We start from the raw sequence: 13,422 nt of genomic DNA, 5'->3' as shown, positions 1-13,422 counted from the left end.
GTTCCGGAGCGTGAGGCAGTCTGGGAGTCGCGCTTGGCGGAAGTGGCCGGAGAAGGCGGGCGGAAGCGGGAGTCTAAGGTGCGGCGTTGGGTGCAGTGGCGGCGGCGGCCGGAAGAAGGCGCAACTGTGAAGGCCAGCGTGCTGGCGGGAAGGTGACAGAAAGCGTGAGCAGCTCCCAGAGGCTCTCGTTTTCTCTGGTTTCCCCAACATGCGCGGGCATCCGGGGAGCGGCTGCCCGCTCCGAGCCTAGGGATGAACGTCCCGGTTGCCCGCTTCGTGTTCCCGTGGCTGCGACGATCGGGAGACCGTGCCTTGTCCCGGGCCGCCATGGAAGTGGCTCTTCGAGGCGTGCGGAAAGTCCTCTGTGTGGCGGAGAAAAATGACGCGGCCAAGGGGATCGCCGACCTGCTGTCCAACGGTCGCATGAGGCGGGTAAGAAGCGTTTCCGGTCAGCTGCGCTCTGTGAGGGAAGCCACCCAGCGGGACAGCCCGGTGGGACCCCCAAATCGAAATGAAAGCGAGAAGGTGATAGAGGGACAGAAAAATGAAAGGCATGCCTTGCCAAGAGAAGTTCTAAAACGCCTGTGGTCCAAATCTTTATTCCCATTTCCTGCTGGAATGGGGGAAGGAGGATATGTTTACCTCCCCCCCCATATCTCCCTACTTTTATCCTGTCATATTAAAAGAAATCCTTGCTAAAACTTCCACCTAGTGAGACTCCTTGTTGTGAGGCACCTTGAAATGTTTTTCACTTTGTGGATCTCAAATACCCGCTGTTTTGCATGGGAACCTCCCTCATCCCTCATCTCTCATCCAGTAACATTCCCCCCTCTAAAGCCTGACTGCCAGGGGGTGGAGGTGTGGCAGAGGCCTCCTGGCTGCCCTCCCAGACTCTCCTCCTACCCATTTCATGCATTTGCTGGAAAACTTTCGATCTTTGCCTGCAGCGGCTTTCCCAAACTTGTCTGATCCTCCCAAACACGGGAGAACATATTGGCTGTTCCTGTGGCTCTGGAGCGATTCTGGGGATATCTATATTTTAACATTCTTCCTTTGTGATTGTAAAGTTGGGTTCTGTTGGAGACCCCCTAACTAAACTCCTTTATATATATATATATATATATATATATATATATATATATATATATATATATATATATATATAAAGTGAGATTTATTAGAGAGAAAGGAAAGGCTACAGCTAGAGAAGCGCAGCGGAGCCCGGAAGCCGGTAACTCCACCAAACTCCTTTAACTTGGAATTCATGCCCTGCCTGATTCCATCTTCCCCCTACCTTGCAGAGCCCCTCCCCATCCTCTGCTACATTTCCTGCTTTCTGCAGTCCCTGTGACTTTCCAGTCCCTAATGGCACCCGATGGGGCAGTGCTGTAATGTTTGGGGCTGAGAAGTGAAGTCTGCCCTGTTCTATTCCTGTAGATTGATTATAAGAGACAAGTAAGGGCTATGGTTGTGTTCGACACATACTAGGACCACAAAGGAAAGAGAAGATATGAGGGTCCTTAAGAGCTGTTGAGCAGCCCTGGGTGTAGCCAGGAGGCAGAGACAGGAGGATCTTGAGTTGGAGGCTAGCCCAGGCAAAGTTAGCAGGCCTTATCTAAGAAACAAAATATGTTTTAAAAAAAAAAAAGAAAAGAAAGACTGGAGGCAGAACTCAAGGAATGAGCACGTGCACCAGGCCCTGGGTTCCATCACCATCACCTGCCCAAAAAAAAAAAATTTCTAGAAAATTTCATATAATAAGACTAGATCTTGAAATGGTTTTTCTGAGACTATTTCTAAGAGCATAGGGCAAAATATCTCTGTTCCTTTTTCTTTACAGATCCTAGGTTCTCTAGAACTCTTGGGTTTTTTTTTTGTTGTTGTTGTTTTGTTTTGTTTTGTCTTCGCTCTGGGGACAGTGGGAACTGGCTGAGAGCTCTGTCCTGGTGACAGCACCAAGGTTTGCCTTCCTCTAGGGCTCTGGCCTCTTGCAAATGGCCCTGCTACACCTAACTAACTTTATCTTTTAGGACTCTGTTTAAATGTCTCTCCTTCAAGGAACCTTTCCCTCACACCTCACCCTCCCACCACTAGCCAGGGACCCTTAGTGCTATGCTATTCTACTAGGAAGGCATCTCCCAGGGACAGTTACATAATGTAGTGTGCAGTTACTTACTTGATTTCTCTCACTGCTTCTCCTTGGAGGTTAAGCTCCAAAGGGCAAAGACTACATTTTGTTAATTTCTGTATCCTTATGCCCAACACATTGTCTGAAATGCAGGAGACTCTTAATATGTGTTGGTTGGATGAATGTTTGAGCTGAGTCTGGAAAGTTTTACCAAGCAGTGGAAACAGTGTAAAGAACATCCCAGTGGATGTAACTGCTTGGTATGTTCAAAACCAATGAGAAGTTAGGAGTGTGGTATTGGGGAAAGAGGTGCCAGCAAGTTAAACAAGAAGTTGTTGAAGGCAGATCATGAGGATATTAGAGAGCCATGTAAGTTGTATGTGAATGGCTGAGTGTGGTACACATAGATACACATAGATTTATCATTTTAGCCATTTTGAAGTGTACAGTTCACAGTGTTGTGCAGCTGTCACCACTGTCTTGTTCGAAAAGACTTCTTATCACCTCAGAAGGAGTCCATTAAGCAGTCACTGTCTTATCTCCTCCTCTTAGTGCCCACCATTAATCTGCTTTCTGTCCCCATGGATTTGCCTATTCTGACATATCCTACAAGTGAAACCATACAATCCATGGCCTTTTGTGCCACCTTTTTTCACGTAGCATAACATTTTTGAAATCCATCCGTGTTGTAACATATATTAGTACTTCATTCTTTTTTGTGATTGAATAATGTTTCAGTGTATGGACAGATCACATTTTATCAATTGGTGGACATCTGGGTTTCTACCATTCAGCTATTGTGAAGAGAGCTGCTATAAGCATTCATGTACAGGTTTTGTTTGAATACCTGTTTGTAATTTGGAGGGTAAATTCTTTGGAGTAGAATTGCTGGGATATATGATACCTATGTTTAAATTTTTGGGGAACCATTGAACTTTTTCAGTGACCTAAACATTTTACCTTCTTACCAACAATGTTTCAATTTCTCATTGTTAAGAACAATGGGGTTTTTTTTTAATTTATCACCATACTAGTAGTGATATCTCATTGTGTGAAGTAATATCTCATTGTGTTTTTAATTTGCATTTTCCTAATAACGTTGAATAAAAACATTGAGCATCTTTTCATGTGCTTTTTGACTGCTTGTTTATCTTTTTCAGAGAAATGTCGGTTGCACTTTTGGTGGGTTTGTTTTGTGGTGCTGGCAATCAAACCCAGGCCTTGCACTTCAAAGCAAGTGTTTTACTATTAAGCTACATCCCTGGCCACTTTTAGTAGTATATCCAATAAATCATTGTTGCTTAATCCAAGGTCAGAAAGATTTGAATGTTTTCTTCTGAGAGTTTATAGTTATAGTTCTTACATTTAGGTCTTTGATCCACTTTGAGTTAGTATTTCCATGTGGAGTCTGGGTCCAACTTCATTTTTTGGCAAGTGAAGATCCAGTTATTCTAGCAGCATTTGTTGAAAAGACTATCCTTTGTATGGACTTGGCATCCTTGTCAAAAATCAGTTATAAAGTTGTGGTGGTTCATGCTGTAATCCCAGCACTTGAGAAGCTAAGGCAGGAAGATTGTGAGTTTGAGACCAACCTAGGCTACAGAGCAAGACCCTGTCTCAGAAAAAAACAAAACAAACAACAATAGAAAAAATCAGTTGACTATAGTCACGGACAGTGGTGACACATGCCTATCTTACCAGCTACTTGGGAGACTAAGGCAAGAGGATTGCTTGAGTCTAGGATGTTTGAGGCCAGCCTAGGCAACATGAAAAGATCCCATCTCAAAAAAAAATTTCTTTTCAGTTGAGCATAGATGTTTGAGTTTATTTCTGGGCTCTCAATTTTATTCCATCATTCTGTATGTTTATCCTTAGGCCAGTACCACGCTATTTTGATTACTGTAGTTTTTGTCTTTCTGCCCTCCCCCAGTGTTGGGGACAGAATCTGGACTTCACCCCTGTTAAAGCACGATCACAACCACTGAGCTCCACCCCTTCCTCCCATGTTACTATAATTTTGTAGTAAGTTTTTGTTTATTAATTTTTTGGTGATTGGTGCTGTGATCAGTCAATCCCACGGCTTCATGTGTGCCAGTCAAACACTACCAACTAGCTACATCCCCAGCCCTAAATTTTTTTTTTTTGATACCATTATAAGTGGAGTTGATTTCTTAATTTTCCTTTCAAATTACTCATTGCTAGTGTATAGAAATAGTACTGATTTTTGTGAGTTGAATGTGTAACCTGAAACTTTGCTGGATTTCTTTATTAGCACTGACAATTGTATTTTGTGGGGTTTTTTTTTTGTGGTTTCTTTAGAATGTTCTATATATAAGATCATGTTATCAAGCTGGGCTGATGGTGCATGCCTATAATCCCAGCACTAGAAGGTTAAGGCAGGAGAACTGCAAGTTCCAGGCCAGACTGGGATACATAGTAACATAGTGAGACCTGTCTCAAAGAAAAAGGATCATGTTGTCTGTGATTAGAGATATTTTTATTTCTTCCTTTCCAATGGGATGTCTTTTTTATTTCTTTTTCTTGTCCAGATGTTTGGACTGCAACTTTTAGTACAGTGTTGAGTAGTAAGGGCAAGAGTGGACATCTTAGTGCTGTTTCTGATCTTATAGGGAAAGCTTTCACCCTTTCCCCATTGAGTATGATGTTGCTTGTAGACTTTGAACTAATGCTCTGTATTAATGTTGAAGAAGTTTCTTTCTATTCCTAGTTTGTTGAATGTTTTTAAATCAAGAAAGAATGCTGAATTTTGGTCAGATGCTTTTTCCCCATCAGTTGAAGGAGGCCAGCTAGAGGTATGACTCAAGTGATAGAGCTCATGCCTAGCAAGTGCAAGGCCCTGAGTTTAAACCCTAGGACTGCCAAAAAAATAAAATAAAATAAACGATGTTTTAAACAGTTAAGATAGGCTAGGTAAGTTTTTAAGTGGAAAAAATAATGGTGTCATTTGTGTTTTATAAAGTCACTCTGGCAGCAGAGGATTTAAAGAGTGAACAGCGGGGGACAGTTTTGGGGAAGTCAGGACTCTGAACTCTTGGTAGAAGCAGATGGATGGAGGGGAAGAGAATGATAAAAGCAATCAGTTTAAAAGGTAAAAGTTCCCCATGCTTTTGCAGATTTGGTCCTTCTTCCTGGAATAATGTTTGCTTTTCCTCCTTATGAACTCTTCATTTTTTTAGAAGAAAATTAAAGCCTAAATGGCTACTTTTTTTTTTTTTTTTTTACATTCTACTCTTTTGTAATGGGATGTAATGGGCATCCTCCCACCCATTCCCTTCTGTTTTCAGTTACCTTTTCATCTTTCTTGTCTATCACCAGGGTCTAGTTATCTAGCTGTCCATCTGTCCATAGTATGTCACCTCCCTGAGGACAGTGGCCAAGTTCTACTGATTTATCTCTAAAACAGAGCCTGCTCCATCAAAATGGCATGATCAGTATGCACTGAATCACAGAATCCCTGCTTTTTGGAACTTAAATTCTGATAGAATAGTTAAGACTTTCAGATACAACTCAGGATGAAGTGATGGTCATTGAAGCTTTATAACATACAAAAATTGGAAAAATAAGTATTTAGTAATAAATTTGTAAAATAGGTCTTCCTTTTGATAGTTTACTAGATATCTGTTATTGAAAAAGTCTTCATATGTAAAATGAGATTCACCAAAAGCTGGGGGATGGTGGCTCATTGCTATGATTCTAACTACTTTGAGAGGCTGAGATTGGAGGATTTTGCAGTTCACCAGCCTGGACAAAAAGTTTGAGAGAACCATCTCCAAAATAACCATAGAAAAGTGGACTGGAGGTGTGGTTCAAGCCATAGAGCCCTGCTTTACAAGCACAAATCCGAGTTTAAAAATCTAGTCTCACCAAAAACAAAAAAAAAAGTGATTAACAAATAGAATCTTTTTCTTCTTTTCAACAGTAGTATTTATTGCAGACAATTTAAAGAGTACTTATCTATATCAAACAAACTCCACCCCACCCCACCCCACGGTGATCACAATTAATAACTTAATAGATCCTTGAGGACTTCTGTTTGGTTGATTTTTTTTTTTTGAAACAGGGTTTGAAAAGGGTTGAGTCCACGCAGGCCTCAACCTTGCAATCCTCCTCCTGCCTCAGCTTCCTGAGGGTTGGGAGTGCTGGGATTACAGGCATAGTCCCCAGCTCCTTGAGGACTTTTCTATGCATAATGCATTTTTTTTTCAGTACTGGGAATTGAACTAGGTCCTTGTGCAAGTACACACTGATTAGCTGGAATTATGGACACATATCACCACACCTGGCTTGGTCTGGGCTGGAACCTCAATTCTTCCAATCTCAGCCTCCTGAGTAGCTAGGATTATAAGTGTGGACTATCATATCCAGTCACAAATGCAATTCTTACATTCAGAAAGAGAAATCTTTAGCATTTGGGGATAGAGTCAGTGGCAACAATATGATCAGTTTCTATAGGAACACTTAGAGGAGATGGGTTTTCTTTCTTTCTTTTTTTTTGTTTTTTTTGTTTTTGCAGTACTGGGGCTTGAACTCAGGGCCTATACCTTGAGCCACTCCACCAGCTTTTTTTTGTGAAAGGTTTTTTTGAGATGGGGGTCTTGCAAACTATTTGCCTGGGCTGACTTTGAATCTTGATCCTCCTGATCTCTGTCTCCTGATAGCTAGGATTACAGGCATGAGCCACTGGTGCCCAGCTACCTTTTTTGTTTTTTGAGACAGAGTCTCACTATGTTTTCCAGGATGGCTTTAGACTTTCAGTCCTCCTTCTGCCTTCCAAGTGCAGAACTTACAAGTGTATGCCACCACACCTGGCTCTTCTGTTTCTCAGTTTGGGTATCAAACCCAGGCCCTGGCACATGCTAGGCAAGCACTATATCACTGAGTACATTCCCAGCAGGAAAAACATTTTAAATCCTCAAGACTATCCATTGATAGAAGAGACTGTCTTGCAGGAGCCCTGGATCTGAAGTCACAGACATGCCATTAAGATAAGTCATCTACTTGGAGAGGACTAGTACAGTGGTTTTCGCCCTATGTTCCCAAGACATATTTAGGGCTATGGATGTGTACCTCATGAGCCTCTTGGGGCTGGACTGGAGATAGGATTAGTTGGGACCTAGCCTTATTGTTGCCGAAGTACCTGTCTTGTGAAATAAAGGATTCACACCAAAGTATGTTTGGGGAGTTCTGCAGTGCTTTCTTAAAAAGAAGTCAGTTCATTTGGGCGTTGGTGGCTCATGCCTGTAACCCTGGCTGCTCAGCAAAGATCAGGAGAATCATGATTCAAAGCCATCCCAGACAGTTTGTGAGACTCTATCTTGAAAATACTCAGCACCAAAAAAAAAAAAAAAAAAAAAATACCCAGTTGGTAGAGTGGCTCAAATGGTAGAGCACCTGCCTAGCAAGATAGAGGCCCTGAGTTCAAACCCCAGTGCCACCAAAAAAAAAAATACACCAGGCACTAGTGGCTCATGCCTGGAATCCTAGCTGTTCAGGAGGATCGTGGTTCAAAGCCAAAAATAGGGCTGGTGGAGTGGCTCAAGTGTAGGCCCTGAGTTCAAGCCCCAGTACCAAAAAAAAAAAAAAAAAATCCCATTATGAAAAGAAAGTAAAAAGGTACCAGCAGGAGCTACCAATTAGCAGGAGGAGCCATCGTAATGATTAAGACATTTAAGGCCAATCAAGATAATGACCTCCCAAAAGCATCAAAACTTCAGGCAGAGCTCATAAGGGAAAAGCTAGCAGGGAGCCTGAGCTGGACTGGTGAAGTCCTGGGCAAGAAGCTAAAGGAAAGGAGTTTTGACAATGCCTGTGTGGTCCTTGGCCAGTTTCTGGTGCTAAGGAAAAATGAAGGCCTCTTCCAGTAATGGCTGAAGGACACATGTGGCACCAACACCAAGCAGTCCTGGACAACTTTGGGTGCCTTCAAGGGTGGTATTACCGCCTTCTTGTGATGTTCTCTAGGGAGTCCTCAGCCCCCAGCCCCTAGGTTGAGTCTCCAGAGGTTGCAGCGGAGTGGAGGCTCCTTCCTCCTGTCATCACACTTACCACCAATGTACTCCAGGGTCTTTTGGGAGTTCTCTCCCTCACCATTTCAACCTTTTTGGAATTCTCACCCTTGCATGCATTCCTCATCCTCCTTCCCCTGCCAGTTCCATATTGACAGTTACCAGCTTCCTGAGTATGTTCCTGAGCTTCCCCCTTCTCTTGGTCTTTTTTGGCAAAGCAGTCACTGTCCTTGTAAAGTTTTTTCCAATCAGTAAGGTCAGTGGCCTTCAAAAAAGAAAGAGAAAAAAAGTTTAAAACAAAATCCCATTATGGGACTGGTAGTACAGTGCCATAGTAGCTTAGTGGTTTTGTAGTAACCAAGCATGCTCAAAGCTCTGGGTTCCATCCCCAGCACCTCAAAAAAAAAAATTATCATTTTGCCTATTCTACACACAAAAAGATTGTCTTTTTGAGGCTGAGGGAAATACTGGTCCTTCTGGGCCCTTCAACATTTTCCATTCCGCAGACAGGCTTCCTCCTGTCTTCTTTTCAGTGTTGGTATGAAACTCAGGCATGACTGCTTTGAACGACCGTGGAGGAGAAGGTGATCTCTACTGAGAGAGAGGGTCTTGCTCCTCTACGATTGCAACTGAAGAATTCTTTGTTGATTGGATTGCAGTTACTTCTAGGTCATAGTGTCACTGGATTTCAGAGCTAGAAGGAAGTCTCAGAGATGACTTTACTTGGGATAAATTGAGACTAAGAAAAGTGAATGACTTGCTCTGGTCACAGATTATTGGTGTACTTGTATGATCTTGAATTAGCAAGGTCATAGAAAAATTGCAGTATCGGATTAGAAAAGGAACAAATTGTCAAGAGACTGCCATTAATTTGTCAGGTGACCTTGGACAAGTCCATTCCTGTCTATAAAAAATGTTACACTAACTGATCTAAAGTTTACCTTCCAAAATCAAAATTCCCCAGATTCTGGGCTCGATCAGGACATGGCTCAGGTGGCAGAGTGCCTGCCTAGCAAGTGTGAGGCCCTGAGTTCAAACCCCAGTACTGCCAAAAAAATTTCCATCAATTTATCAATTATATTCTTGGTAACTGTGTTTTGTGGGACCACTTAATAAATGGTCTTAGTAATTAACCTACTTCTTATCTATAAGGAATTCTGGGGGTTTTGTTGTTTTGTTTTGTTTTTGGTGGTACTCTACCACTTTGAGCCATTTTGGCAGCCCATTTTTTGTGTTGGTTTTTTTTCGAGATAGAATCTCGCTAACTGTTTTCCTGGGCTGATCTTGAACCATGATCCTTCTAATCTCTGCCTCCTGAGTAACTAGGATTACAGGCTTGAGCCACCAGCACCCTGTTACTTATTTAAGGAGTTACTTGTTTTTTAATGTGATTGTATTTTTCCGTTGCTTTTGTTTTCCTTTATAGAGGGAAGGACTTTCTAAGTTCAACAAGATCTACGAATTTGATTATCATCTATTTGGCCAGGTGGGTGGTAAAATATTTCCATCATAAAGCTAAAATGTGCTTTCAGATCAATGTGCCATTTTGGTGTACATTCCTTGGGGTTTCAGCTGTAATTTTAAAAAAAGCAGCTGTTGGACTGGAGGTGTGGCTCAAGTAGTAGAAAACCTGTCTAGCAAATGTGAAGCCCTGAATTCAAACCCCATTCCCACCAAGAAAAGAAAAAAGAATTAGCCTGGCCATATATAAAATACATCACTACCTCAGAATAGTGATTTTTTTTTTTGTTAACATAAAGGTCTTTGGTTACAAATGATAACTTTATAAGGAAGCATCTCCTTCTCTCCCCCACTCTCCTTTCTCTGTTTTTGTGATTCTGGGGTTTGAACTGGACTTGCACTCCCAGAACCACACAAACAGAGCCATGCCGCAGCCCAGTAAAATCTCTGTGCTGGAGATGGACCACTGAGCTACACTTGCCAGCCCTGAGGAAATTTTTTAAATGACACAAATGGCATCATGGTACTAAAATTAGAATGGTGATTGTATTAATATGGCTTTTGGCTTTCAAGAGTTATATTTATGTTTATTTCTTCCCAATCAGCTATTTTTGTTTTCTTTTCTTTTCATTAATAGAAATTTCTCCCTTTCATTTGAATGATTTAGCAAAACATAACTGCAAAATAGTAACTTGTATTTTGTTATTATTCAGAATGTTACCATGGTAATGACTTCAGTCTCTGGACATTTGCTGGCTCATGATTTCCAGATGAAGTTTCGAAAGTGGTAAGTACAATTTGTAAGGGAAAGATGTTCTGATTATTGCAGTAAGTTGTGGAACTTATAAGGAACTTTGGGACATGGTGATGTTACTGTGAAATTTATAATGCTAAGAGGACCTAAGGTCATCTGATTCATGGTAAATCTTTATCATATTTTTATAAATAAAACACCCACTTTTAGGTGTTCCCCCAAAATAGACCTCATTTGTTGCATTTATCTTACTGCAATGTGTGTAAAAGGGTTCCAGAATGTCTTAGCAGTTCCTGCTAATTCTCTTGGGAAAGTGGACATTGTGCTATGTAGAAGCTCGTAGCTTTGCTTTTAATCCTCTGGGCCATTTTCTTTTTTGGGGACAGTGTCTCACTATGTAGCCCAGACTGGCCTTGAATTTATAATCCTTTGTCTGTGAAGTACTGGGACTTCAGGTGTGTGCCACCATGTGTAGCTTTTTAAAAATTTTATTTATTTATTTATTTATTTTTGAGTCAAGGTATTGCTATGTTGCCCAGGCTGGCCTCCAGTTCTTGGGCTCAAGCAATACTCCCACCTCAACCTCCCAAGTTAGGTCTGTGCTGCTGTGCCCAGTTTCTCTGGGGTGTTTCTTGAGGGAGGTCTACATGTGAGCCCACTGGAACAGTATATTCTCATTACCATAGAAGGCACTCTACCGCCTTCTGAGGTAAGGCTTTTTGTGCTTTTCTTTCCTTTCTAGGCAGAGCTGCAACCCCCTTGTCCTCTTTGAAGCAGAAATCGAAAAATACTGCCCAGACAATTTTGTAGATATCAAGGTAGGGTCTTTAAAAGATATGTGACATGAAGTTGAAACACCACAGGTCATGAACTGAGTGATTTGTGTGTTTTTAATGTATTGGAATTTGGACACAGTTATTCCCATGAATTGTACAAATGAAGGTTTTTAAACTAAGTACCCAAGGGTCTATAAAGCCTTTTTTATGAATAGTAGTAAGTAAATCCTCATCTTACCCCTAGGTAGACTATACAAAGTGTAATTTATTGGTCGATGATAAGTTGTTAGTTTGCTGCTGAGAAACTTTCTTGGGATGACAGTCAGTGAAGTTAATTTTTTTTTAAAACCAGTACATAATCAGAACCACTGAAGATATAAGTGTATTTTAGAGCTGAGTTGTGGGTTTCATAATACTAAGGAAGTAATACTAAACTCAGTCTTCTAGAAGCTTACTTACAGGTCTGGAGGATTATATTATTAATTATATCTTCATTACTGTTAGTATAAGCAGTTCTCTCTAATCTTTTCCTCACAAAGTTGGAACACTCACAAGAACAGCACTAACCCTCAGTCAGATACCTTTAGTTTAGAGGAATCAAGTAATTGCTCTTGAGTCTGCTTTTACTGCTCTTTGATCCTGTTAACTTTAGAAAACTCTGGAACGAGAGACACAGCAATGCCAGGCCCTGGTGATCTGGACTGACTGTGACAGAGAAGGCGAAAACATCGGGTTTGAAATTATCCACGTGTGCAAAGCTGGTAAGTGTGCTGCTTCTGAACGTCTTTGCTTGGGATCCTATAAATAGAACATTCTCCTATATGCCTATACAAGTGGGCTGTGACTGTGTTCCTCCACCTGTACGCTCCTTCCTGAATTGATCTGTAAGCCATACCCACCAGCTGTATTCCAAAGCAAGCCACTGAACCCTCCAGACCTCCAGAACTCCCTGTAATGCTAGGCTAATCTGACATGCTTCTTGGGGCTGCTTCTGAGGAATAAGTGTATCAGAAAGTAGTGTATTGTATTTTTAAAGATTATGTATTGAGCCAGGCGAGGTGGCTCATGCCTGTAATCCTATCTTGTTGAGAAGATAGGAGGACTGCAGCTTAAAGCGAGTGCTGCCAAAAGTTAGCAAGACCCCATTTCAATCAATAAACTGGACATAGGGGGACACACTTGTGATCCCAGCTATAAAGGAGGCCTTACATAGGAGGATCCCTGTATGACACCAGCTCTGGGCAAAAATGCCAGGCCCTACCTGAAAAACAACTAAAAGTGAAAAGGACTGAGACCATGACTTAAGTGGCAGAGCACCCGACTAGCAAGTTCAAATCCAAGAACACCAAAAAGTGTTAAAGAAAGCATCAAAAGAGAAAGAAAGCCAGACACTTGTGTCTTATGCCTATAATCCTAGCTACTTCGGAGGTTAAGTAAGATCAGGAGAATCACAGTTCAAGGCCAGCCTGGACAGGGAATTCATAAGACCCCATCTCAACCAATAGCTAGACATAGTGCCTGTCATTCCAATCTACTAGGGACACTGAGATCCAGAGGATTACTGTTCCAAGCCAGCCCGGGCAAAAAAGTTTGCAGGACCCCTGTCTCAATAGAAGAAAGCTGAGTGGTGTACGCATGTCATCCTGGCAGAAGCTTAAAATAAGAGGATTCCAGTCCAGGCTTTTGGCTTGGGCAAAAAGTGGGACCCTATTTCCAAAATAACCAGAGCCAAAAAGGGCTAGACGCATGGCTTATGCAATAGAGCCCCTGCCTCAGAAGCCCAAAGCCCTAAGCCCTGAGCAAACCCAAATACTGCCAAAAGAAAAAAAGAGTGAATAGAGGTGTAGCATGGTAGTAGAGTGCTTGCCTAGAATGCACAAGGCCCTGGGTTTGATCTCTAGCACTGCACACATAAATACAAAAATAATATGTGTTGAAGCTGGGTGTGGTGGGCCAAATCTATAATCATAGCATTCAAAAGGTTGAAGCAGCAGGACAATCACAAGTTCAAGGATAGATGAGCCACATAGCATGTTTTTCTCCAAAAAGAAAAACAAACATGGATGTGCATATATATGCAAAACAATGTATGTACTATGAGTAAATAACAAAGGAATTCTAAAATGTTCTACTTTTTTTAATGTCCCATATTCTTTGTATAGTGCTTGACTATTAATAAACAATTGTTTGAGCTGGGTATATGGCTCATGAGGTCCCAGGTTTCATACCCAGCACCACTCTGCCGTATGCAGATGGCATGTAACAACACATATATAT

General features: G+C 41.6%; 1 protein-coding gene across 2 annotated transcripts in view; it reads left to right on the top strand.

The window, feature by feature from the left end:
- Positions 1 to 72: 72 nt before the first annotated feature.
- Top3a (DNA topoisomerase III alpha) overlaps positions 73 to 13,422 on the top strand; it is a 35,130-nt gene continuing 21,780 nt past the window's right edge. The window contains exons 1-6 of one of the 2 annotated variants that reach the window (XM_074046674.1): positions 297 to 432; positions 5,109 to 5,237; positions 9,581 to 9,640; positions 10,329 to 10,402; positions 11,112 to 11,187; positions 11,798 to 11,906. In XM_074046674.1, the coding sequence (XP_073902775.1) occupies positions 10,338 to 10,402; positions 11,112 to 11,187; positions 11,798 to 11,906 (250 nt within the window). In that variant the 5' untranslated portion in view covers positions 297 to 432; positions 5,109 to 5,237; positions 9,581 to 9,640; positions 10,329 to 10,337. Of the gene's footprint in view, positions 433 to 5,108; positions 5,238 to 9,580; positions 9,641 to 10,328; positions 10,403 to 11,111; positions 11,188 to 11,797; positions 11,907 to 13,422 lie in introns of both variants that reach the window. The other variant, XM_020166476.2, reaches the window with a different exon arrangement.

This window comes from Castor canadensis, chromosome 11, assembly GCF_047511655.1.
Source record: "Castor canadensis chromosome 11, mCasCan1.hap1v2, whole genome shotgun sequence".
In the NCBI taxonomy this organism is placed as follows: Eukaryota; Metazoa; Chordata; class Mammalia; order Rodentia; family Castoridae; genus Castor; species Castor canadensis.
The sequence above is the reverse complement of the archived record's forward strand: the minus strand, read 5'-3'. Positions and strand labels throughout refer to the sequence as shown.